This window comes from Littorina saxatilis, linkage group LG2, assembly GCF_037325665.1.
Source record: "Littorina saxatilis isolate snail1 linkage group LG2, US_GU_Lsax_2.0, whole genome shotgun sequence".
NCBI classification, from domain to species: domain Eukaryota; kingdom Metazoa; phylum Mollusca; class Gastropoda; order Littorinimorpha; family Littorinidae; genus Littorina; species Littorina saxatilis.
Window position 1 is genome coordinate 81,321,871 of NC_090246.1, and position 24,546 is coordinate 81,346,416.

The window sequence follows — 24,546 nt, forward strand, 5'->3', positions numbered from 1 at the left end:
CTATGATTTTTGTGTGTACAGTATATGAGTTGCTTTGCTAGTGTAACTCACACCATGCGTATTAAACAACCAAATTACGGTTTGTGTTATATTATAGATACCCCTTGGTTTTACAAGCAAATATAATGACAAACTTCAGAGTGGTTAAAGCTAATTTATTCTGGTCCCTTTTTAAGATGCCGGGAGGGGGGGGGGGGGCTGGGGGTGGGGGGGGGTGGGGGTGGGGGGGGAGGGCACTTCTTTGATTATATCAGCGTTACGAAAAACCAGCTTAATAAGTCTGCACAAACGTGCATGCATTTGTCTTCCCCAAGCCTAAGGCAAAGATTGCAACATTTCCTTATCAGTGAATGCACGGTTGGCTAATTATACAAACGTGTCCTTGTGTAGCCCTACTTTTCATACATTTGTTTTGTTTTTTGGGCTAGTGTCTTCCTCGTTAATTTACCTTGAAAGGTTGACTTCTTTAAAAAAAAACCTAACTGTTTTAATGTCAGTTAGCTACAACCGTGAGAGCAAGAGAGAGCTTGTTCTTTGTCATCCGATCAGGAGAAACTTCGAAATGCTTTGACTGAATTAATATAAGCAAATATTTAAAGCTCAGAGGGGAACAGCAAAAGAAGTGTGTATGTTTTCGTGGCCACAAAGACAATGATTGGAAAAATCCATTGAACTGTATTAACTATTATTCCCCTAACATGTTTCATAAACAAAACGTTTACTTCGTTTCTCAGACATTAGTATATAGCACTCTGCCTCGTTTGATTATTTTGACTTTTACTTTTGTGGTATTATATTTTCTAAAAAAAGACATATCCAGTTTTCAAAACTTGTATCCTTTTTCATTTCATTTCAAACAGTTATGATGTTGTTGCTGTTGCCTTTAATAATATGATAGCTCGCATTTGTTGTCTTCTTTTGTTTTGTAACTTCCCATTTTTGTATTGTCAAGTTTTATAAGCTTATACGATGCTTTTGTTTGTTTGTTAGTGTTTTGTTTTCCATTATTATCGTTATCTGCGTTTCATTTGAACGGATTTTTGCATTGAACCTTAATGCTTTTTGTGTATTCAGAATTGTAAACATAAAAGAATTTCACTTCTCAACAGAAAACAAATTTGTTTGTGTAGAATATAGAATTCCTGCAGCCACAATGAAAAACAAAAATGTGAACATTTTGCAGTCTCAGTCTCATACATGGCGAAGTTCGCGTTGGTTCCAAAGCAACATTAGTGCTGTGTTTGGAAATGAGACAGGACAAGAGGATTTCAATACGCACTTCACAAACTTGCTTGCTCAAGCCTTTGACGACGATGCCCACGATCATAACACTTTGTTTGACGTTAGTGAAGTATTCAGTCGTGCATGGCAGGTTTAGCTCCTTGTAGTACCCGACTCAGATAGTTCATGCCTCTTGGGCTGTTCATGACACGCATGCTAGGACATCTAATAGTTTGTCTTTCCTTTTACTGGAGGCGGTTAGTTCTTGTTTCTTTCTCTCAAAGTTTGGTTCTTTTTCTTTAGGAATAGCTATTTTCCGTGGCCTTTGGTAAAAAAACCCAATAGTAGTTTCTTCACATATCCTATCAGAATGCTAGTGATCTTCTCTGAGTAGCCGAGCTTTCATCTGAGCAGACGATCTAGCTTTCCACTGTGTAGGCTTGCTTTCCACTGAAAATACGACATAGTTGTTAATGAATGGGGAGGGTGCACTACTACACATTTGTAACCTGAACCTTAATTTGTTGGTGTGTGTTGCTTTTAAAGGTAATGAAGCAGGCTTTCCTCTCCCAAGATGATAGCTGCATAATAATTCGTGTACCTGCACATGTTCATTATATCGCTTTCCTTTATTAGCATATCTATAATTATGTTTGAAGCACTACTAATCGTACATTGATTAACCTTCAAGTATTTTTTTTACGCTTTTAGTGCTTACTTTTTCTCTTTCATACACACTCAGCGTAGTTGTTTTCGCAACTTATTTCTTTTTCCCAAACTCTGCTCTGTAATCTACAGGCTCTTCTCTTACAGTGTTCCTTTAATTAATTGTTGTTGTTGCGATATCAACGAGGCTTACTTTTCCTTCTCTACTTGCTTCTGTTCAATTTGCTTTGCGTCATATTAATTGGATGGGGATATTGCTTTTGTTTTACAAATGAACTATTTCAATTTTCTTCTGCTGTGCAAACAGAGCATGAAGGATGCTCAAAGTACCCAATAGCAAAGCGACGAATGTATCTTTGACAGTTAATATTTGCACATTTGTATGCACAATTAACAACAGTCTAATAAAAAAAAACCAGTTTGTTTCATTCTGGTCAATATAGAAGCAAGTTCAGCCAAGGGGTACCATGCGGTAAGCACCCTATGCAATGACTCTGAAGCTTTGTTGATTATTGTCCAAATGTATGCAGTACAGGCTAAGTGTGCTGCAGTATTTTGGAATAAAGGGAGTCATCAAATGGACGCCGTCGCAAACTGTGTCTTTTCAGATTTTAAGGAGACTGATGTTTTTTCTTTTAACCTGCATGCGTTACTTAAGAACTACTGCAATGATCGTGGATAAGGTTTGACGGGGACAGAGGGTTGGGAAATATGATGAAGAGAAACGGAAGTACGGTGAGATGGTTGATGTTTAAGGGATATGTAAGGAGTTTTGCAGGTCTACTTGCCTGCGTCCATACTTTACGATCATAAGACAATTGCATACCTTTTATTCCGCAGTGTGGCAGCAGAGAGTACATTCTATTGCTCTTGATCACTTCTATGTCATGTGAAAAGGGGGAGCAGAAACCAGTATCATTTTCTGTCTCAGAGTAGAGTTGCCTAACCTATTTTTCTCAAATCTTTAAAGAAAATGAGACATGCAATTTCCTTATGATATTGATTGTCTGCTGTTGTTAGGACCTTGACGAAGCCCACCAGCAGGCCCTCCTCAACAACATGCTGCAGATGAAACCCGCGGACCAGTGGACCTCACTCGATCTGCAGCGCGCCATCAGGCTCGCTCCTGACGTCATTGATGACGACTTCCTGGAGGACTTCGATGACGACCTCCTGGACGACAAGTGAGTGTGGTCTTCTGGGGCCTATTTTGCCTGTCTTTGTTTCTCAACCTCAAGCTCACCCCCCTCTACCCCATGTGTATGTGGTGAAAAATGGACAGTATTTTGGTCCCAACCCTATGTCACCGCAGTGGCTCTCAAAACACCAATGTCAATATTATGCCAAATTACATTTAAACACGTTTACTTCGAGGTGGCGCGACTCTTGTTGCTGCTAGCTTCCAAGTTGGAGGAAGCGATCCGAATTTCCCAGCAATGGGAGAATAAAGCGTGAATAAAACCAAAATAACAAATCGTTCCACTTGTGTTCCGTGTGCAGCTTTGACCTCCTGGGAAGCGTGGCATCTCGCGACGGTGCCAACCGCGGCCTAGAGCTGGCCCTGAGGCAGAGAATCCTCAGCAAGAACCTGGGCGGTCTGGACTCCTCCGCTATCAGCAGGCTGGGCAAGGGACTGCTGTCACTCACTGAGGATGACCTGGACGACCTCGACCCCATCGCAGTAAGATTCGTTGTGTTCCGTGCTTTCATCTGTATGGCCACGTTAGGCGCGTAGTTTTTCTGTCGTGGTAGTGTTTCGCTGTATGACTCATTGTGCTCCGTGCTTCGTTCTGTATGGCCACGTTAGGCGTGTCATTGTGCTGTCTTGAGAGTGGTTAGCTGTAAGACTGGTTGTGTTCAATCATTCTATCTGTTTGGCTACGTTAGGCGCGTGGTTTTAATGTATTGAGAGTGTTTCGCTGTAAGACTAATTGTGTTGAATGATTCCATCTGTGTGGCAATCTGTATGGCCAAGTTAGGCGCGTAGTTTTGCTGTCTTGAGAATAGTTTGCAGTAAGACTGGTTGTGTTCCGTGCTCCCATCTGTATGGTCACGTTAGGCGTGTCATTTTGCTGTCTTGAGAATAGTTCGCAGTAAGACTGGTTGTGTTCCGTGCTCCCATCTGTATGGTCACGTTAGGCGTGTCATTTTGCTGTCTTGAGAGTAGTTCGCTGTAAGACTGGTTGTGTTCCGTGCTCCCATCTGTATGGTCACGTTAGGCGTGTCATTTTGCTGTCTTGAGAGTAGTTCGCTGTAAGACTTATTGTGTTCAATACAGTAAAGCCACCGCTTTAGGACCCCCCCCCCCCCCAATATAAGTATCTCTCCCTTTAAAAAACAAAACAATTTAAGACTCTCTCCCTTTTTAAAGACTATGTGTTCTCAGATTTCCTGTTCATGACCTCTGTAAATATACTCTATTTCAAGACTCTCTCCTTTTTTATACCAGATTTTCTGAGAATTTGGGAAGTCTAAAGGAGGGGGGGGGGGGGTGGTGGGGGGGGGGGGGGGTTGGAGGGGGAGACAATTTTTTTCCATTTTTTCATCTGTACGGCCAAGTTAGAAAAAAGTAGTTTTGCTGTCTTGAGAGTGGTTGTGCGTGTCTACATTACAGTTAATCGCGTGCAACATGATCCTGAATGTGCTGCTAGATTTAAATCTCCTTTTTTTTTCTCAGCTTCTGAATGCCAACCTCAAAGGCCTTTTCGACGACGACGATGACGATGACGACAGCAGGGAAGTCGATTCCAACAGCAGGGATGTCGACAGCAGGGATGTCGACAGCAGTAAAGTCGATGACGACAGCAAGGAAGATGATGACGACGATGATGATGATGATGATGATGATGACGACGATATGCAGTCCCGCAGACTGGCCATCGGACTTCGCATGAAACAGGCTCAATTCTCCGGAGGACAACAAGTAGCAAAGTGAGTGTCTTATTTTTGGTGACCTCTAGACTAGATACGGCTTGCAAGAAAAGAAGAAGAAGAAATCTAAGCCGTGATGATGTTGATGGGAGGATTTGACGGGCGCAGTGGCGTGATGGTAAGACGTCGGCCTCCTAATCGGGAGGTCGTGTGTTCGAATCCCGGTCGCTGCTGCCTGGTGGGTTAAAAGTGGAGATTTTTCCGATCTCCCATGTCAACTTATGTGCAGACTTGCTAGTGCCTTATCCCCCTTCCTGTGTACACGCAAGCACATGACCAAGTGCGCACGGAAAAGATCCTGTAATCCATGTCAGAGTTCGGTGGGTTATAGAAACACGAAAATACCCAGGATGCTTCCCCCGAAATATAGAGTGCTGTCCCTTCTTCGCCGAGCGACTGCATTTCAGGGCTCTCTCATATTTCGTACTGTGCGCCTTGAGTCGCCTTGTGGTGAGATATATGCGCGATATAAATTCTCGTATTAATGATTTCTTGAAATGTATAAGGTAAGCGGTTCCGCTCACCATCTCAGATCTGGCCAGGCTTGTACATGGGATAAGACGACCCTTCCACCAGAAAACAGTAGCGGTCTGGATGCTTTCTGTTCTTAACCATAGACCAAATTAGTCAGGTCGTCATTTCCCGATTTTGACCTTAACCCCTCAAAAAATACCTCGGAGAATGTTTTGAGTGTTTTGAACTCTGTGATGTCTGTAGATTACAGATCCGACGGATGACACTCTGTCATCCTTGGGCATTTTGATGTATTCAAGATGGCGGACAAGATGGATTCCAGACTGCAAAATAGTCGAAACTGCATGCTATAAACTAGCGGAACTGTATTTATTTATGTTTTCCGGGAGATAAAACGGGAGTTAATATGCATAACAACAGTTACATGATTAGCAGACACTATAACCCGAATGGCTGGTCTGTTGAGGGACCGTTAAAACTGGTTGACGGAGCAGGATGATATAGTTAGTTTTAGCAAAATATTTTTTCAGTTACAGCTAATGGTTTAAGCTTATATGTGTTGTGGGCTTTGATTACTGTTGCACTTTGCTTGACCTTCATCACATTTCAAGGTCATATGAATGTCAAATGTTTATTCAAATGATAAAGGATTATACTATTTTTGAAGATAAAATGACGAAATGTGTTCATCTTCTTAAAACTTGCCATGAATAAAAACGTTCACCAACACTGAAGGTCACACGTTTTCAAGGTCAAACAATTTCAAGGTCATATATTTTAATGTCTGCAAAACCATCACTTAGCACGTGCATCACTACAAAGATCACTGTCAAGAAGACGAAGCTGAGATTGTATGGCCATGTAACAAGAACAGGCGGGCTCTCCAAGACCATCTTACAGGGTATGGTGCGCGGAAAGAGAAGATAGAGAAGACAAATGAACAGAGGGACAGATATCATTACAGAGTGGATTGGGAAATGTTTTGCAACTTCCCAAAAATTGCTCACAGCCGCCAGAGGTGGAGACAGCTTATGAAGCGCTCGTCGTTGAAGTGACCCTACCATCCTGGTGGGTTCCAGAATCAATGAGTGACTTGGCCGGTGAGCAAGCAGATAACAACTTAATCCTGGAAAAGTGGCAGTAATACCCAGAATTACTTAAAGTTATCGTGTGCTCTTTTTTTTTAAGAAGATCTAGTCAAGTGAGGAATGTACACATCAGACGAAAGGCCTTGTAAGGTGTCACAGCGCCAAGCGATTCGGCATATGAAATCCCTTTTGACACCATATACACAGTGTTGTGTCAGTTAGTGACGCCCCGAGGAGGTGTATTAGGCGTCATGTCAAGAGGCTAAACCTGATGTACCATGTCTCACATACAAAAAACCTCTATCTCATAACGTAAAGGTCATGGCGCGCGACGAACCAGGGATACTGGTTAGTATGCACTTTACCTCGCCGATGACCACACAGGATGATGTGTAGTTTACCACTCCAGATGACCAGGCGGGATGACCACGCTGGTTTACCACACAAGATGACATGGTCATGCAGTGAGTTTCCAGTTTGAGGGCAGCCACCATCGATCCTTTTTTCAATTGCCGAAATGGTAGCGGATGACTATGCCTGATGACAAATAAATGACCACGCCCGATGATTACGCAGGATGTCATGTAGATTACCAGTACGGGTGACCGGTGAGAATTGCCAGTGCGGATGACCAGTGTGGATGACCTGTGCAGATGACCATGAAGTGAAGGATGACCAGTGCAGATGACCAGTGCGGATTATCGGTGCGGATGTCCAGTGCAGATGATCATGAAAAATTACCAGTGCGGATGATTAGTGCGGATGACCAGTGCAGATTATCATGAACGATGACTAGTGCAGATGACCAGTGCAGATGATCATGAAGGATGACCTGTGCGAATGACCAGTGCAGATTATCATGAAGGATGACCTGCGCGGATGACCAGTGCAGATGATCATGAAGGATGAATAGTGCGGATGACCGATGCGGATGATCACAAAAGGATGACCAGTGCGGATGACCGCAAAGGATGACCAGTGTGGATGACCGATCCAGATGACCAGTGCGGGTGACCAGTGAAGGTGACTGTTGCACATGCCCAGTGCGGATGACTACGATGGATGACCAGTGCGGATTTGTGCAATTTCCAAGGAGTAGACATCGACATAAGATGGCACACGCACATTGACCGACTGCGCAACCACAGCATGCTGTTGCACATGGTAAATTTCTCCACAGCCACACTTTAAAATTTATAGCATGACTTCAGTTGGTGTAGGTTCTACTCCAGGCGGTTTTCTGCCCATCCTACAACCACCCGAAGTCAACTGGATCAAGATTTGGAAGATCCCCGTAGAATTGCAATACAGCCCTTTTCAGATGGACGTTCAGCAATGGGCTGATGTGGGCAGTAGTTTTTGATTTATGTGGACTGGTGCTTGGAGGTTCTAGCTAGCCAGGTTTCATATCTCTCACGTGATATGTTATTTGAGATTTTGCACCTGTAGCACTCGCTTACAAACTGCGACATTTGCTGAAAGACTTCACCGATTTTCACGCATGGATCCCGGCTTCTGCAGAGAAATCAAGCACTCCTACGAACACACTGGTTAATGAACAGCTGTCACCAGATGGCATACGCTTCCATCTAAAATAGCTCTATCGTCTGGTAAACAATCAAATCGGAGAAAACTAGTCTCACGATGTTCTTTGATCATCGCCCGCCATTTTGTAAGATCAATTTACAAGTTTTATCTTCGACAGTGAAACCTGTGCTTTGGAACACCATACGCACTAATCGCAAGTCCACGAATAACACAGGTTTCACATCTTCTCAGCCTGGATGTAATTCCATACACACTCATGTGCAAATTGTTTCCATTTAGCAGAATGAAACACGTCAAATGCCTTTGTTTTTGTCTTGGAAGAGGAGCTCAAGTACGGACACGGACAACACTACAGGCCATACTGTACGTGTCGTCATATTACTCATTACGTTTTCCCGACGTCATGAAGTTATGACGCCATTCTAGCCCTTTTTTCTATGGAATGCCTTTTGTGTCTAAACAAACAAATCAACATTTGCTAATTTTCCTATAATTAATTTTGTCTCAATTTGCCCAAGGATTTAAAGATGTCATCATGCGGATTTGTAAACTTCAGGAGTTAAACTACCCAAAACCATTAAAACATTTTCCGAGGTATTTTTCAAGGGGTTATTGCCCTGCCGTAAGGACTAAATAGCCTGGACCGCCAACTCGTCACGTGACCCTTCGAGGTTACGACTCTCGACTTTCAGGGGCGCGTCGCGTCCGGTTTGAAAGGCCAGCGATTCGAAGACAGTGAAAAGAAAGCACGCTCCAGTTATTTTTGACAATTGGAGGTGACATTGAACTGGATTTTCCAAAACTCCAAACTAAACTTAACAAAACTCATCGAAAAACATGTTCCATATGCACTTTTACTGAGTTTATTTTAGCATTTTCAGAACTTACCTCGGCAACTTCGTCCATGTTTACAATCGACACCGGATATCACGTCCCCATGATTTCTGAAAGGCTTGTAAGCGTAGGTTCCTAAATGCGAGAGGCCGCGCTACCTCGTAATAGAGAGAAAGAGCGGAGAGAGAGCTAGTTGGCGGTCCAGGATAAAATGGTCTATGTCTTAACGGAGCATACCAAAAAGCAACACTTGACTGCTTCTTGTAGACAGTAAGAATTGTTTGATGAATTAATTTCTCAATGGCAATCTATAAAATTATAATTCATCAAACAATTCTTACTTTCTGGCACAGGAAGCAGTCAAATGTTGCCTTTTGGTATGTTTCTAAGTGGAGGGATGGTCTTGTCCCATGGAAAAGCCTGACCGGATTTGAGATTATGAGCCGCCGTGCTGTGTACATGGGAAGGATATTGCTTTGAAATCTGGCTAAATGCAAACTACTTTATCGATGTCACTGTTTGTAAGATCAATCTACTCAGAAGAATATGTCTTCGTAAATCTCAACAAAATGTATTGTTTTCCAGGGTGGCTCGTTTCTTGTACGATGACCTTGACTTCTTGGAGTCTGTTGATGCTGATGATCTCTTCGATGCTGCCGATGACCTCGATGACCTTGACCTGGATGACGATGATGTAGGTCAAGAAGTGCACTTCAGAATTTGGCGCAGAAACTGATTTTTGTACCATGACATGTGGTAGACTTTTCGGCTGGCTTAGGGACGATCTCTTCTAATACTTTTTTAAGAATGTACATTCTCATTTCACTAACATAATCTATGTTCATCCCAGTGTGTTTTGAAGACTGCGCATTCTTTGTACTTAACACTGTATAGAAAAAGTCGATTAATTAATGACTATCAAAATTAAATTTTCTTTTATCAGCTAGTATTGGTAGACGGTCATGTTGTTGTTGTTGTTGTTGTTGTTGTTGTTGGTGGTGGTGTTTTCGTTGCCGTTGTCGTCGTCGTTGTTGTTGTTGTTTTTGCTGCTGCTGTAATTCATAAAACATTCTTTACTTCACTCAGGCCGCCAACATGTTCAGACGCATGTCGCAGTCGTCGAAGTTCCCTGCCCTGAACGAGTTTAACCGCTCGCAGTTGATGCGCATGCGCTTTGTGTTGCCGGGCATGAGTCTGACGCAGTTGCAGCAGCTGCCCCGCGTTGCACTCCGAGAATCCATGGATGACCTGAGGGATGTGGACTTTGGAGAATCACAGGTGGGTCTGAATTATAGGGATGAGAAGAGTTCGTTGTTGGATATAATGTACCTCAAAGGAGACAAAACACCTTTCAATTAAGAATCAACAAAACTGATTAATTCTATTCTTGTTTTTTGATTCTGAATTTTGAAACCTTTAAGTTCAAAAAAAATTTGACCGACATCGTATTGTTCATTCCAATGCTACTTATTCTCTCGGGTGCCAACAGATCGGTTCCGCGTAACTCGCATTTGCTTTTGTTGAACAGTCATGTCGCCTACATTTAGAGCACTTTTTTTTAAATTTTTTTTTTTTTTACTATACTTCGTATTCAAGTCGGATGAACACCTGGCCCACACTTTCAATCAAGAAAGTAGTGATATGTGATACATTCTATAAAAGTCATGTAAGTAGTTTTACGCCGCAGAAATGCTCATTTACATTTCTAAGACCATTGGAGTTGGAATGTTTTTACTGTACTATTTCCGCATGATACAGGACAGAAAATGTAAAATTACGTTGACCGCCAAATCATTTTTATTTGTCATTTCGCTCTTGTAAATTCGAAGACAATACTAGGCTTATCATATTTTTGCGTGAGAAAATTTGCATTGTAAACAAACTTGTTAACGTTGGTATCTAATATATGCTTTTGTTTTCTCTATTTCAGGCCCGTGAGCTCTTGGATGAGATGTTCGATATTGATGTGAGACAATTATTTTATTCTCTGAAACAAATTATATGGGATTTAGTACTAGCTCAGCCACACATATTCATGTCAGCTATTTTATTGTGAAATAAAAGTTGTATTGTCTACAAAGGGATTGAAGACGCCTTACGGGGTGGTCGTGACTATGGTAGGAAGCCACAACATTTATAGACAACTACCAAGGTGACTTTCCAACTGAAGAGCAATTTTGTTTTTCTTAACATGTCCTGGTGTGTATCTTAAATGTTTTGAACTTCAGAAAGGTAACCCAACAAAGGATTGGATTATGAACTAGCAGCTTCGTGTCAAAGAGACTTATTTCGGTGTGGGTTAATTGCATGGGGAGGGTGCATTCTTTTTTTTACATTTGTCTTAATTTTTCTCTCTTCTTTTCTAGCTGAAAGATCTGACGGCCGTAAACCTACGAGGTTTGGGACATCTTGCCCGAGGCCTCTCTTCTGACGACATTGAAGATATGGACGATAACGTCATCAGTGAGGTCCTTGACGACATGGATGACCTTGATCTCAGCGACGCTCAAAGGAGAGTCATCGTTGACAAGGTATCAAAGTTTGGTCAGAATCAAGTTCAGAAGCATTGACGCAGTCTATTGTTTTAGTTCAGATCAACGAAAACTTCATTTAAATTCCTGCTGTGCACAAAGAACATAAACCTGGATATAGGCCTACTCTCATGCTAGTGCACTTAGACTAGGTGCAAGTTCCGATTCGGTAGAAAGCTATTGTTTGCAGTCTACCAGGGGGTTTGGCTGAAACATGTTTGTGTTTAGCCCGGCCCCCCACTTGCTTTCTCTCCTTCTCCCTGTCTCTGTCTCTGTCTCTGTCTTTCTCTCTCTGAAGTTGTTGTATAATGCAATCAACGATCCTACAGCCTATATGGCTGTCCCGGACCGTTCTCTTTTAAAGTAACACAAAAACCAAATGTAATTATAACATTTTCATGTTAGTTCAGTGGTCTTGCCCACGACGACTGAACTGTCTCTTGAACTTCCTATCAAAGCGTTGCTGATTTATCCAAATTTCATATCAAAGCGTTGCTGATTTATCCAAATTTCATATCAAAGCGTTCCTGATTTATCCACATTTCATATCAAAGCGTTGCTGATTTATCCAAATGTCATATCAAAGCGTTGCTGATTTATCCAAACTTCATATTAAAGCGTTCCTGATTTATCCAAATTTCATATCAAAGCGTTGCTGATTTATCCAAACTTCATATCAAAACGTTGCTGATTTATCCAAACTTGATGTCAAAACGTTGCTGATTTATTCAAACTTGATGTAAAAACGTTGCTGATTTATCCAAACTTGATGTCAAAACGTTGCTGATTTATCCAAACTTCATATCAAAACGTTGCTGATTTATCCAAATTTCATATCAAAGCGTTGCTGATTTATCCAAACTTCATATCAAAGCGTTGCTGATTTATCCAAACTTCATATCAAAGCGTTGCTGATTTATCCAAACTTGATGTCAAAACGTTGCTGATTTATCCAAACTATAGGCGCTGAATGATCCAAGTGCACAGGGAGCTCTCAGGCTGATGAGGCTGCCCGGCTTTGCTGACGCAATGAGTGTTGATGACATCGACGACCTCAATGATGATGACGTAGTCGACACTCTCAACATTTCTACCAGAACCAACTGGCGAGCACCTCAGGTACGATTAATATTAGTGCTATGATATTTAAGACATTAATTTATATTATGAAGATGATATGCACTTCAAAAGTGCCAAATTACATGTTATGCACAACATAGATATGTGTTGTCTGAATGCTTTAATATTAGATTGAATTTAGCTTATACGCTGTTTTGTGGTACTGTCTTGTGGTACTGTTTAACTGTTTTGTGGTACTGTTTTGTGGTACTGTTTTGTGGTACTGTTTTGTTGCACTGTTTTGTTGTACTGTTTTGAAAGCTGAAAGGTACAGTCCTTCCGATGTAAAACATATTGCAAACCATCACAGATCTCTTCGTGTTTTGATATGGGAGGAGAGAGCATTTATTCCACTTCGGCACATATCAAGAATAAAAAAAAATCTGGCTTCTTTCTCTGCATAATGGGATTAAAAAATTAATGTTGCACATTAGCATAAGTCTCAGTTCTAAAATTATGTCAGAAAATATACCAGCTCTGCTTCTTCATGAATATTGTTTCTTAGACACTATATCCTGAATTTTACTTGTGTGCTGCCAGCATCATGTATCGGTATCGTATATCATTAATTGTTCTTGTGTCTTGGCCAGGCTGCCAGCATCATGTATCGGCATCGTATATCATTAATTGTTCTCGTGTCTTGGCCAGGCTGCCAGCATCATGTATCGGCATCGTATATCATTAATTGTTCTCGTGTCTTGGCCAGGCTGCCAGCATCATGTATCGGCATCGTATATCATTCATTGTTCTCGTGTCTTGGCCAGGCTGACAGCATCATGTATCGGCATCGTATATAATTAATTGTTCTCGTGTCTTGGCCAGGCTGCCAGCATCATGTATCGGCATCGTATATCATTAATTGTTCTCGTGTCTTGGCCAGGCTGCCAGCATCATGTATCAGCATCGCATATCATTAATTGTTCTCGTGTCTTGGCCAGGCTGCCAGCATCATGTATCGGCATCGTATATCATTAATTTTTCTCGTGTCTTGGCCAGGCTGCGAGCATCATGAGCAAAGTGCGGTTCTCGCTGAGAGGTCAGCAAGGGCGCTCCCTGCGTCCAAGTGACGTCCCCAACCTGGGCAGACTGTCCCGCGGTCTGCTGCCCCAGGACCTGGACGACATGGTGGACAGGCCTGAGGACGTGGATGACCTCGCTGACGTCCTCAGTGACCGCATGGATGAGCTGTCGTCTGCTCAGGTGACGAGTTTGGCTCAATTTTTAGATGATGATAAGTGTCGTTTTAGGCCATCACGGTTAAACCTTTAGGGCTACGCTCCTGGGCTTAAGATAAAGGTTATGAAGGAGGAGAAACACAATAAAGAGAGATCTTTGGGTTACCGAGGCACCGTGTACCAGAGCTTGAGGTTGATGTTAAATTGGACGCATGGAATTGGGTGGAGGCCTGGATGGGCCCGTCAATTATCAGAGTATTGTTATTAGGTTAAAGGCACAATACTTGCCGTGAAAGTTCGGCTCACCATCTTAGATCTCTCTTTTACTGTATTGCACTTTCGCATGCATTTAGATCGCTTACTTCCCTTTATATTTCAACCCAATTTCTTAAAAAAAAAAACCGTCTTCCCTTTGTCATCGGCTTACACCTGTCACTCTTGATACTTTCATCACGGAGTTATGGTCAACGGCGAAGATCAGCCATTTAAACTTGAATGAGACGTTAAAGTGTGAGCTTGTACATTTGACATGTTTATAAATGTATGGTTCCATGCTTGCAGGTTGACAGGGTGGTGGACATGATTGAAGACAACGATGACATGGAAAACCTGTCGCAAATCAAAGTCACCGCCGCATTTGTCGCCCAGAAAGGTGTCTTCTTGGCCCACCTGTACGTATCAATTCACCTATCTACTGGTTGACGCTGAAAATAGGGAAACATTGGTGGTGGTGATTGGGTTGGTGGTGGTGGTGGTGGTGGTGGTGTGTGTGTGTTTGTGTGTGTGTGTGTGTGTGTGTGTGAGAGAGAGAGAGAGAGAGATAGAGAGAGAGAGAGAGAGAGAGAGAGAGAGAGAGAGAGAGAGAGAGAGAGAGAGAGAGTGGGGGAGACAGAAAGAGAGGAGAGATCGATAGTCTATATTTATTTATTTATTTATTAAGGAGATTTCTATAGCGCATAACTAAAAGCACTATGCGCTTTACAATATCACTAGGTATAAGCACACGCAAACATACTCTGATTAAATAGAACTTAGCCTAACAAGACATACTAAGAACACTAAACATTTGAGTTCATACAAAAATAGAGAATTAAATTAAATACTGGACAAACGATTAAAATAAGCGTAAGGCCTACACCGACTACAATGGACTATTTCAAATACAAAAATTTAGTTAACTATAAAAGGCAGTGCATAAAACTCCATAATCCTAAGAAGGTCGAACAAATAAAAAACATAAAAGACTATTTAACTATAATTACTTCGTAAAAGATAATAAACATGGTATACAAAGCTGTAATTTTTAACAACAAATCTAAAAAGATTTTCATGCCATATTGCACAACACATTTTGACACACACCCAACCTCACACAAGCACACATACACACTTACACACACACACACACACACACACACGCACACACACACACACACATGTACTCACACACACACATATCTGTCAGTCTGTTCATGCTCGCCGGCTCGTCCGTTTAACTTTCTGTCTGTCTGTCTGTCCGTCTGTCCGTCTGTCTGTCTGTCTGCGTGTACTCTCACACACAACTACCACTAACGGGCATCTTTAATCTCTCCAGGCCACGTGACCTGTTCGAAAAGCTGGAGTTTGATGATGACGGCGAGAAGGCTTTCGTGGCCCTCATGTCCAAGATGGACACCAGGAAACTGCCCCGCGCACAGCTTAAGTTCCTGGCTGAAGAAATACTGGACATGATGGACGATAAGATGGACACAGTGAGTGACACCATATTGCCCACGATGCTCTAGGATGAACCTAGGTTTTGATTGGTTGGTTGGTGGGTTGGTTGTTATCTTTTATCGTCTCTTCAGCTGATATAGCTATAATTCTAGACCGATGCAACCTAGTGTATGGTTGGTTGGCCGGTTGGTTGGTTGGTTAATTGGTTGGTTGGTTGTTATCTTTTATCGTCTCTTAAGCTGATATAGCTATAATTCTAGACCGATGCAACCTAGTGTATGGTTGGTTGGCCGGTTGGTTGGTTGGTTAATTGGTTGGTTGGTTGTTATCTTTTATCGTCTCTTAAGCTGATATAGCTATAATTCTAGACCGATGCAACCTAGTGTATGGTTGGTTGGCCGGTTGGTTGGTTGGTTGGTTGGTTGTTATCTTTTATCGTCTCTTAAGCTGATATAGCTATAATTCTAGACCGATGCAACCTAGTGTATGGTTGGTTGGCCGGTTGGTTGGTGGGTTGGTTGGTTGTTATCTTTTATCGTCTCTTCAGCTGATATAGCTATAATTCTAGACCGATGTATCCTAGTGTATGGTTGGTTGGCTCGCTGGTTGGTTGGTTGGTTGGTTGCTGGTTAATTGGTTGGTTGGTTATTATTTGTTATCGTCTCTTCAGCTGATATAGCTATAAGTCTAGACCGATGCAACCTAGTGTATGGTTGGTTGGCTCGCTGGATGGTTGGTTGGTTGGTTGGTTGTTGGTTAATTGGTTGGCTGGTTATTATTTGTTATCGTCTCTTCAGCTGATATAGCTATAAGTCTAGACCGATGCAACCTAGTGTATGGTTGGTTGGCTCGCTGGATGGTTGGTTGGTTGGTTGGTTGTTGGTTAATTGGTTGGCTGGTTATTATTTGTTATCGTCTCTTCAGCTGATATAGCTATAAGTCTAGACCGATGCAACCTAGTGTATGGTTGGTTGGCTCGCTGGATGGTTGGTTGGTTGTTGGTTAATTGGTTGGCTGGTTATTATTTGTTATCGTCTCTTAAGCTGATATAGCTATAATTCTAGACCGATGCAACCTAGTGTATGGCTGGTTGGTTGGTTGGCTCGCTGGATGGTTGGTTGGTTGGTTATTATTTGTTATCGTCTCTTCAGCTGATATAGCTATTGGAGACCGATGCAACATAGCGTATGAGACGGACACGAGGCTAGAGTACAGGGGATGGCCAGGGGATATTTTCAGATTCTCCTCGCGAAAAGAAGTACATTTTGAAGTACGTTTGTCACAAAAGAAAGCTTTCACTAGTGAACTCCCATCACTCGCAAAATAAAAAGCATCCGAAATATGAACTCCCTCATAAGATTTCCACCGTTCTTTCAGGAAACAGACGACGATTTCGACTTCCGACGACTGAAGGAGCTGGGCGGATTCTCCCTTGGACTGTCCGATGATCGCATCCAGAGTATGAGTGCTATGGCCATCAAGAACAACATGGCCACCCTGGGAGTAATGCCCCTGGCACGTGACCAGGCCGAGGCCATGCTGGAGAAACTGGAGGAGGCTGAGCCGTCAGTTTGAATTTTTGTTTAATACTGTTTGTTATTTTTTGTTTTGTTATTTTTTTCAACTTTTCTTCCTATATATTTCGTTTATTTGTGTTTATTTTTATTGATTGATTGATTGATGAACTTACTTATTTATTTATTGTTCATTTATTTTATTTATCAATTCATTTATTTGTTTATTTATAGTATTTATTTACTGTTTGAAAAAAATACGAACGAACTGTCAACGCTGCTGCGGCCTATATTTTGATAATGATTGTATCTTCTTTTTTGTCCGTTTCTGTGATAGTCGTGACTTATTGCAAATTTCTCGGTACTGATTGTAGATGAATTTCCCTTTAAAGATGAGAGGTGTGTGTGTGTGTGTTGCAGTGAGTGGGAGTGTGACAGCGTCGTCCTGGCCAACGCCGGACCTCTGCTGCAGTTCGCCAAGGAGGACGTCATCGAGACACTTTGCGATGTAAGTGTCACGAGACATTAGACGAATATGTCAACGGCTTGTGTTAGTAGGCTACAGAAACAAGTTTCATGAGTGTTCACTGCACACTATCTCCAGGGATAGCAACTCGAATTTCCTTGCGGGACAATAAGATATTCATATATCACATGGCACATATTAAATGGCACATATCAAATGGCGCATATCAAATACCACATATCAAATACCACATATCAAATGCCAATACCGATGTAGTGCAGCCTACACAAGAGAGACAGACGGGCAAGAAATATGTCTACAGTTTGTGTCAGTACAGACAAATCCTATTAGAGTTAACACTGGTAAAGTGCAGCCTACACGAGAGAGACAAAGGGGCAAGAAATATGACAACAGTTTGTGTCAGTACAGAAAAATCCCATGCCAGATATCTTAAAAGGGAAGCTCAATTGCAAACAAAAACCCCAAAACAAGATAACAATGACGTGAGTTGTTTCTCTTCCTGCCGACAGAGGGAGCTAACGTCCAGCATGTCGTTGATCGAGAAGCGCATGGAGAAACAACTCGAGAGAATCGAGGAGAGACGCGAGGAAGGACTCTGGAGAGAGGACAGCGATGATGCTCCCGACAACTTCGACACTCCCGACACTCCCGACACTCCCGACACCCCCGACACTCCCGACGTTGACGACATGATGGATGACGACACAGAGGATGACGCAGGCAGGAGGATGCTGGTGACGCGCATGCTAACGGCTGCCCTGGCCACCTCTGCTCCTAGGGGCAATGCTGTTGGTGGGAGGTTCCGTCGCGCTGCTGGTAAGGACATGTTACAATGCAATACGATACGATACGATACGATTAGGTACGATATGATACAGTACAATACGATATGATATAATACAATACGAAACCACACCAAACCATACCATACGACACGATATCATACCAAACGATACAATACAATAAAAATACAATACAATACAATACAATACAATACAATACAATACCATGCCATACCATACGACACGAGACAATACGATACCATACAATTCTAGACAAGACGAGACGAGACGACCCGTCGCGATATAACCTTCGTGGTTGAAAACGACGTTAAACACCAAATAAAGAAAGAAAGAAAGACGAGACGAGACGAGACAATGCAAAACGCAGCAATACTAGTTAATACAACACGATATAGTGCGACATGATACATTAGAATGAAATACAATACGATATAGTGCGACATGATACATTAGAATGAAATACAATACGATATAGTGCGACATGATACATTAGAATGAAATACAATACGATATAGTGCGACATGATACATTAGAATTAAATACAATACGATATAGTGCGACATGATACATTAGAATGAAATACAATACAATATAGTGCGACATGATACATTAGAATGAAATACAATACCATATAATTATGACACAATATAATATGATATGATTATAATGTGATATGAAATGATAATTATTATTATTATTATTATTATTATGAACATTTGTGCGCCTAATCTAAATATAGCCCTAGGCGCTTACAAAATATAAAATACATAGTGAACATTATACGAAACACAAATCGACAAGGACTCATACACTCACAGACAGGCGCACAGCGAGAACGCGACGCACTCACTCATACCAACTACAGGCACATGCATTCTAGACGGAAAAACAGTCGTAAATAAATAAATAAAGTATTGGATACATAAAGTTTGTTGAGAGAAGAAGAATAGAGCTGGAAAGGGAAGAAGAAGGAGAAAGAAAGAGACAGATCAAGGACCAGCAGGAGAGGGTGATGTGTGGTCATTAACGGACTAGTGAGGGAAGAGGTGTGTTTTGAGTGAGGTTTTGAATGATTGCATAGATGTGGAGTGCCTGAGTGAATGCGGGAGTTGGTTCCAGATGGATGGGGCCTGGTAGGAGAAGGTGCGCTGGCCATATGTTTTGGTGCGTGCTGATGGTATCCTAAAAAGGCGGGTGTCTGCGGAGGATCTTAGGGAGCGAGAGGGGGAGTAGACATCAAGAAGGTCAGAAAGATAGCTAGGGGACGATAGATCAAAGTTTCTGAAGCAGAGTGTGGAGATCTTGAACTGAATCCTCTGTTGAACAGGCAGCCAGTGTAGGGTTTGAAGAAGAGGGGTGATGTGGTCATGCTTGGAAGAACGAAAGATGAGGCGGGCGGCATGATTCTGAACACGCTGAAGCTTTTCGATGATGTAGTTGGGAGAGCCCGATAGAATGGAATTGCAATAATCGAGTCGGGATAGGACAAAGGCGCAGAGCAGAGTTTTAGTGGCATCCTCAGTGAGGAGATGACGGATGGAGGAGATGTGGCGGATTTCAAAGAAGCAAGTGCGACAGACATTGGCAACATGCTGATGGAAGGACAGGGACTGGTCGAGAGTGACACCTAGGTTGCGGACAGCAGGAGAAAGAGCAATAGAAGAACCATTGAGATCGACAGTATGATATGATGTGATATGATATGATATGACTTGATACGATATTTGATCATGACGCATGTTACTGATGTGCAGCAGAAGGCGAGCTGACTTGCAGCGTGTTGCGCCTGATGCGTCAGGACGTGGTGTTGGTGGACATCAACCGCATCGTTGCCATGCCAGCCTCAGAGTTCAAGGACTGTCTTGGGGTGCTTGGCAACGCTACCAAGTGGAGCAGTAAGGATCTCAGTGCTCTGCTGCAACGCGCCACTCAGGTAAGGAATTCCGGGGATGGTGGTTTTAAAACGAGGGTAGAAATCTGATAATGCCGTGATCAAAACTGGTTATCTCCGGTACTTTGTTGGTATATTATTGGTTTGAAAAGTGAAAATACTGTCAATGTTAACAATAAGGCCACTAACCGGAGCAGCAAAACCTCCAGGGCAAACCTCACAGTGTTAATCTAGCGTGTAGTAGATACTGAAGTTAACTCGCTGGTGCAACTGCAACGTGTCACCAAAGCATGAACCGGTCGTGTTAGCCGATATCGTTCTTTATCGTTATTTAGGATAAGTGAAGATGCGAGTGATATCTTACACCATCATAGAAAAGTGAAGCGCCATGTCAATGCTAAATCTGAGATAATTTTCATTTCTCCCAATCGAACTCGTTCTTGTCGTCTAAAATATAGAATCAAAAAACAAGCGAGGTATGTCACAAGAACGTTTGATTGTGACAAAACAATACGACACAGTGACGACAGTGACCGTATCGCACTGTTAAACCTTCATATAACATACTTTGCTTGTTGTTTGATTCTTCATTTTGGAACGTTGGCAGTCGATTTATTTTTGGATGTCTAAAATGAAGACTTTCTATCCCAGGTGATGGGCTCGCCTTCAACCTGGTCCAACGAGATCATTCGTCAGGCCGGAGTGATCGTGACGGCCCTCACTCCTGAGGAAATCCTAGAACTCAAAGTGACCGGTGTGGATGCCCTCAACAGTGTCGCCAAACACGCTCGTATGAACAGGAACCAGGTACGTTTACATTGGTGACGGTGACCTTATTAAGTTATTATGCTGATGATGATGATAATGATGATGATGCTGATGCTGCTGCGCTGATGCTGCAGCTGATGATGCTGTTGCTGCTGCTGATGATGATGATCATGTTGTTATAGTCATTAGCAAAATAAAATGCATTATATGAAACAGGACACATTTAAGCAAGGCACGATAAAGCATGAGAGAGAGAGAGAGAGAGAGAGAGAGAGAGAGAGAGAGAGAGAGAGAGAGAGAGAGAGAGACAGACAGACAGACAGACAGACAGACAGACAGACAGACAGACAGACAGACAGACAGACGTTGACGACGATGATATAGTTGATATTCTAAAGTGGAACCACCCCCACCCTTTTTTTAAACCGCCAAATTACGATTTATGTTAATATATGATTTCTCAGATATTCTGTTCATAGCATTTATTAATTTACCTCGATGTTAAAACTCCCTCCGTTTTAAGACCTGATTTTCTCAAGATTTTTGAAAGGTCTTAATGGGGGGTATCCGATGGTGTGTGCTTTCAAGTAAACAACAATTCCTACTGTTTGGTTTTAGCTGAAGGCAGGCTTCGGTCAGTGGTTGGGACTGGATAAGAACGGCGACATTAGCGCAGTCACGCCTGGAGAGTTCGCCTCCATGTCCGAGTTTGTGTGTGGACTGACCGTTGCTCAGATCAGCCAGCTGCCCGTGGAAGTCTTCAAGTAAGTTCTTCCCTTCTTCTTCTCTGCATTGTGAATATAATTAAGAATGAACACAGATGTGTTTTCCTGACCTTCTGTCGACAGCCCCCAACAGAACAGCCCTCCGACGTCTGTCCCAGTGATGATGATGATGATGATGATGATGATGATGATGATGAAGATGATGATAATGATGACGATGATGAAGATGATGATAATGATGACGATGATGAAGATGATGATAATGATGATGATGACGATGATGATGATGATGATGATGATGATGATGATGATGATGATGATGATGATGTTTCCACAGTGGAACCACCCCTTTTAAGACCCCATTTTAAAACTCGATCCCTCCTTTTAGAGACCTGATTTCTCTTCTCTTTTTTTATTTTTTTTTATTTTTTAGATATTCCTTTATAAATGACTTTTCTGTGCAACACAGGCGATCTCTGGACGTGATCGGCAAGGCCAGATCATGCAGTGTGGAACAGCGCGCAGCCTACGCCAACACCGCCACCACAGTCTATGGCAACATCGTGGTCAACTGGTCGCCCGCTGTGGTCGGTGAAATGGGTCACATCATTGGTAGGTCATCTTCATAAATACAGAATACTACATGGCTTCCTGTTGTCGTACCAGATTTGCACGAGTTGCTTTTTTAAATATTGAAATGCGAGCGAAAGCAACGATTGTAAGCCATGTAGTATTCTGGTTATCCTACACACTGTACTTGTGGAAAATCAGGTGCCTGCCAGACTAGTTTGACACGACCTCAATTACATGATATTCCCACGTGTGATTTGAACGATCTTGTTATCTCATGAGTGGTCTCTCTTACGTATGTAGCATACAGCCTGGTATTAATTGGGAGAAATCTATTTAACGAAGCTCGCTGCACGACACTTTTGCACTGAATATTCTGTAAAGGACTTCGCGAAGTCAACTTCGGGCTCAATTAAGGAGAGTCATTACATGGCACTGACATGACGATTTATTCACTGAGGTATAGGTGACTGATGTAATCATGTAAAATGTTGTATGTAAAACACTTGAACAAATAATTATTCGATAATAAGTGGCAATAATCGCCCTCAAAAATCTTCTTTCAGGTGTTATTGAATGCGTCCTTATTTTCCAGGTGGTCTGTCTTCTGTGAAAATCCAGCAACTGACCAGAGACCACCTGTCCCTTGTCAGACCCACCGTGATGGCTAACCTGCCAGTGACCGCTCTTAAGGTAAGATTAACTGGACAGTGGAAAAACGTTTGAACGTAACAGCCTTGGGATAATTTGTGCCATCAGTATACCGCTACAGCCGAACATGCCCTTGCGACCGCCTCTCAGTAACGACCACATGACCATCCATGAAGGAGCCTTGACTAGTTTTGTATTCAATCCACCTTCCCACAGCAACCACCTGTGTATTTAACGACCACATGACCATCCATGAAGGAGCCTTGACGAGTTTTGTATTCAATCCACCTTCCCACAGCAAACACCTGTTTATTTAACGACCACATGACCATCCACGAAGGAGCCTTGACGAGTTTTGCATTCAATCCACCTTCCCACAACAACCACCTGTGTATTTAACGACCACATGACCATCCATGAAGGAGCCATGACGAGTTTTGTATTAAATCCACCTTCCCACAGCAACCACCTGTGTATTTAACGACCACATGACCATTCATGAAGGAGCCTTGACGAGTTTTGTATTCAATCCACCTTTCCACAGCAGCCACCTGTGTATTTAACGACCACATGACCATCCATGAAGGAGCCTTGACGAGTTTTGTATTCAATCCACCTTCCCACAGCAACCACCTGTGTATTTAACGACCACATGACCATCCATGAAGGAGCCTTGACGAGTTTTGTATTAAATCCACCTTCCCACAGCAACCACCTGTGTATTTAACGACCACATGACCATCCATGAAGGAGCCTTGACGAGTTTTGCATTCAATCCACCTTCCCACAGCAACCACCTGTGTATTTAACGACCACATGACCATCCATGAAGGAGCCTTGACGAGTTTTGCATTCAATCCACCTTCCCACAGCAACCACCTTTGTATTTAACGACCAATTTTGGTCAGTCCTTTTGGTGGTCTTAAAACCTTATAATAATTTGTCGAATCGGCTTCGCGAAGTCTGCTTCACGGAGCTGGCTGCACGAAGATCGGGCACCGAATTTTTGGGAAAAAGATACAATCTTTGCGAAGTGAACTTGGGGCTTGATTAAAGACAGCCTTCATAGGCAGGTTCGACTGTACCGCAAAGGAATAAGACCTACAGAAGTTTACCTGTCTTTCAACAGGCGATGACAGAGTCGCAGCTACGACAGCTGAGCAGCAACCAGGTGAACTCGCTGACCCCTGCCCAGTACGAGGCCCTACACCCGCAGCAGCAGAAGGTCCTGAACTACAAGGCCACAGTGTCCTTCTCCACCCCCACCGCCGGAGGATCTCAGTCTGGTATGACATGATAGTGTTTTTCTTTCTTCTTCTTTGCTTGTGTGGTTGTCGAGAGCTGCCTGTGAATGAACACTTTTTTGATCCAGTGAATCCCCCGTTTTGTGACCTTAGTTTTTGAGATTTTCTGTTCAAATCCTCTGTAAATTTACCCCCACTTTTTTTTAGACTCCCTCCTTTTAAGACCTGCGTTTGTCATAATTGTGGAGGTCGTAAAATAGGGGTTCCACTGTATATGATACCGACACATGCACAGCCTGGCGGCGACCTTGCGTGTCATTTTCGCCGGCTGTTATGACCAAGTTACCGAGACAAAATTCCTTCTCGAAATACTTTGTTATTTTCCCAGTAGAGATGTACATGAAAGGTCAAAACAAAACGAAAACACCACAGAAACCAGTTTTGGTAATTAATTTTTTTCATCAAATTTGTGTCAGCCTTTTGTTGACATCTTCAGGCTGGTAATGACAAGTAAGGTGTCAGAACGTTAAGGTGACGCCATTATTCACCTCGCGACGACTTCTCGAACTTCGTCGCTTTTGACGTGGAGA

General features: G+C 42.5%; 1 protein-coding gene across 3 annotated transcripts in view; it reads left to right on the top strand.

The window, feature by feature from the left end:
• Positions 1 to 24,546, top strand: part of LOC138959869 (uncharacterized) — a 49,073-nt gene that overhangs the window by 15,739 nt on the left and 8,788 nt on the right. For 2 of the 3 annotated variants that reach the window (XM_070331515.1, XM_070331517.1), the window contains exons 5-24: positions 2,908 to 3,071; positions 3,388 to 3,568; positions 4,565 to 4,818; positions 9,348 to 9,456; positions 9,849 to 10,040; positions 10,693 to 10,728; positions 11,129 to 11,293; positions 12,257 to 12,412; positions 13,409 to 13,612; positions 14,149 to 14,258; positions 15,182 to 15,338; positions 16,681 to 16,868; positions 17,238 to 17,325; positions 17,814 to 18,120; positions 19,862 to 20,040; positions 20,650 to 20,805; positions 21,385 to 21,530; positions 21,961 to 22,103; positions 22,657 to 22,754; positions 23,842 to 23,998. In XM_070331515.1, the coding sequence (XP_070187616.1) occupies positions 2,908 to 3,071; positions 3,388 to 3,568; positions 4,565 to 4,818; positions 9,348 to 9,456; positions 9,849 to 10,040; positions 10,693 to 10,728; positions 11,129 to 11,293; positions 12,257 to 12,412; positions 13,409 to 13,612; positions 14,149 to 14,258; positions 15,182 to 15,338; positions 16,681 to 16,868; positions 17,238 to 17,325; positions 17,814 to 18,120; positions 19,862 to 20,040; positions 20,650 to 20,805; positions 21,385 to 21,530; positions 21,961 to 22,103; positions 22,657 to 22,754; positions 23,842 to 23,998 (3,190 nt within the window). The remainder of the gene's footprint in view (positions 1 to 2,907; positions 3,072 to 3,387; positions 3,569 to 4,564; positions 4,819 to 9,347; positions 9,457 to 9,848; positions 10,041 to 10,692; positions 10,729 to 11,128; positions 11,294 to 12,256; positions 12,413 to 13,408; positions 13,613 to 14,148; positions 14,259 to 15,181; positions 15,339 to 16,680; positions 16,869 to 17,237; positions 17,326 to 17,813; positions 18,121 to 19,861; positions 20,041 to 20,649; positions 20,806 to 21,384; positions 21,531 to 21,960; positions 22,104 to 22,656; positions 22,755 to 23,841; positions 23,999 to 24,546) is intronic. The other variant, XM_070331516.1, reaches the window with a different exon arrangement.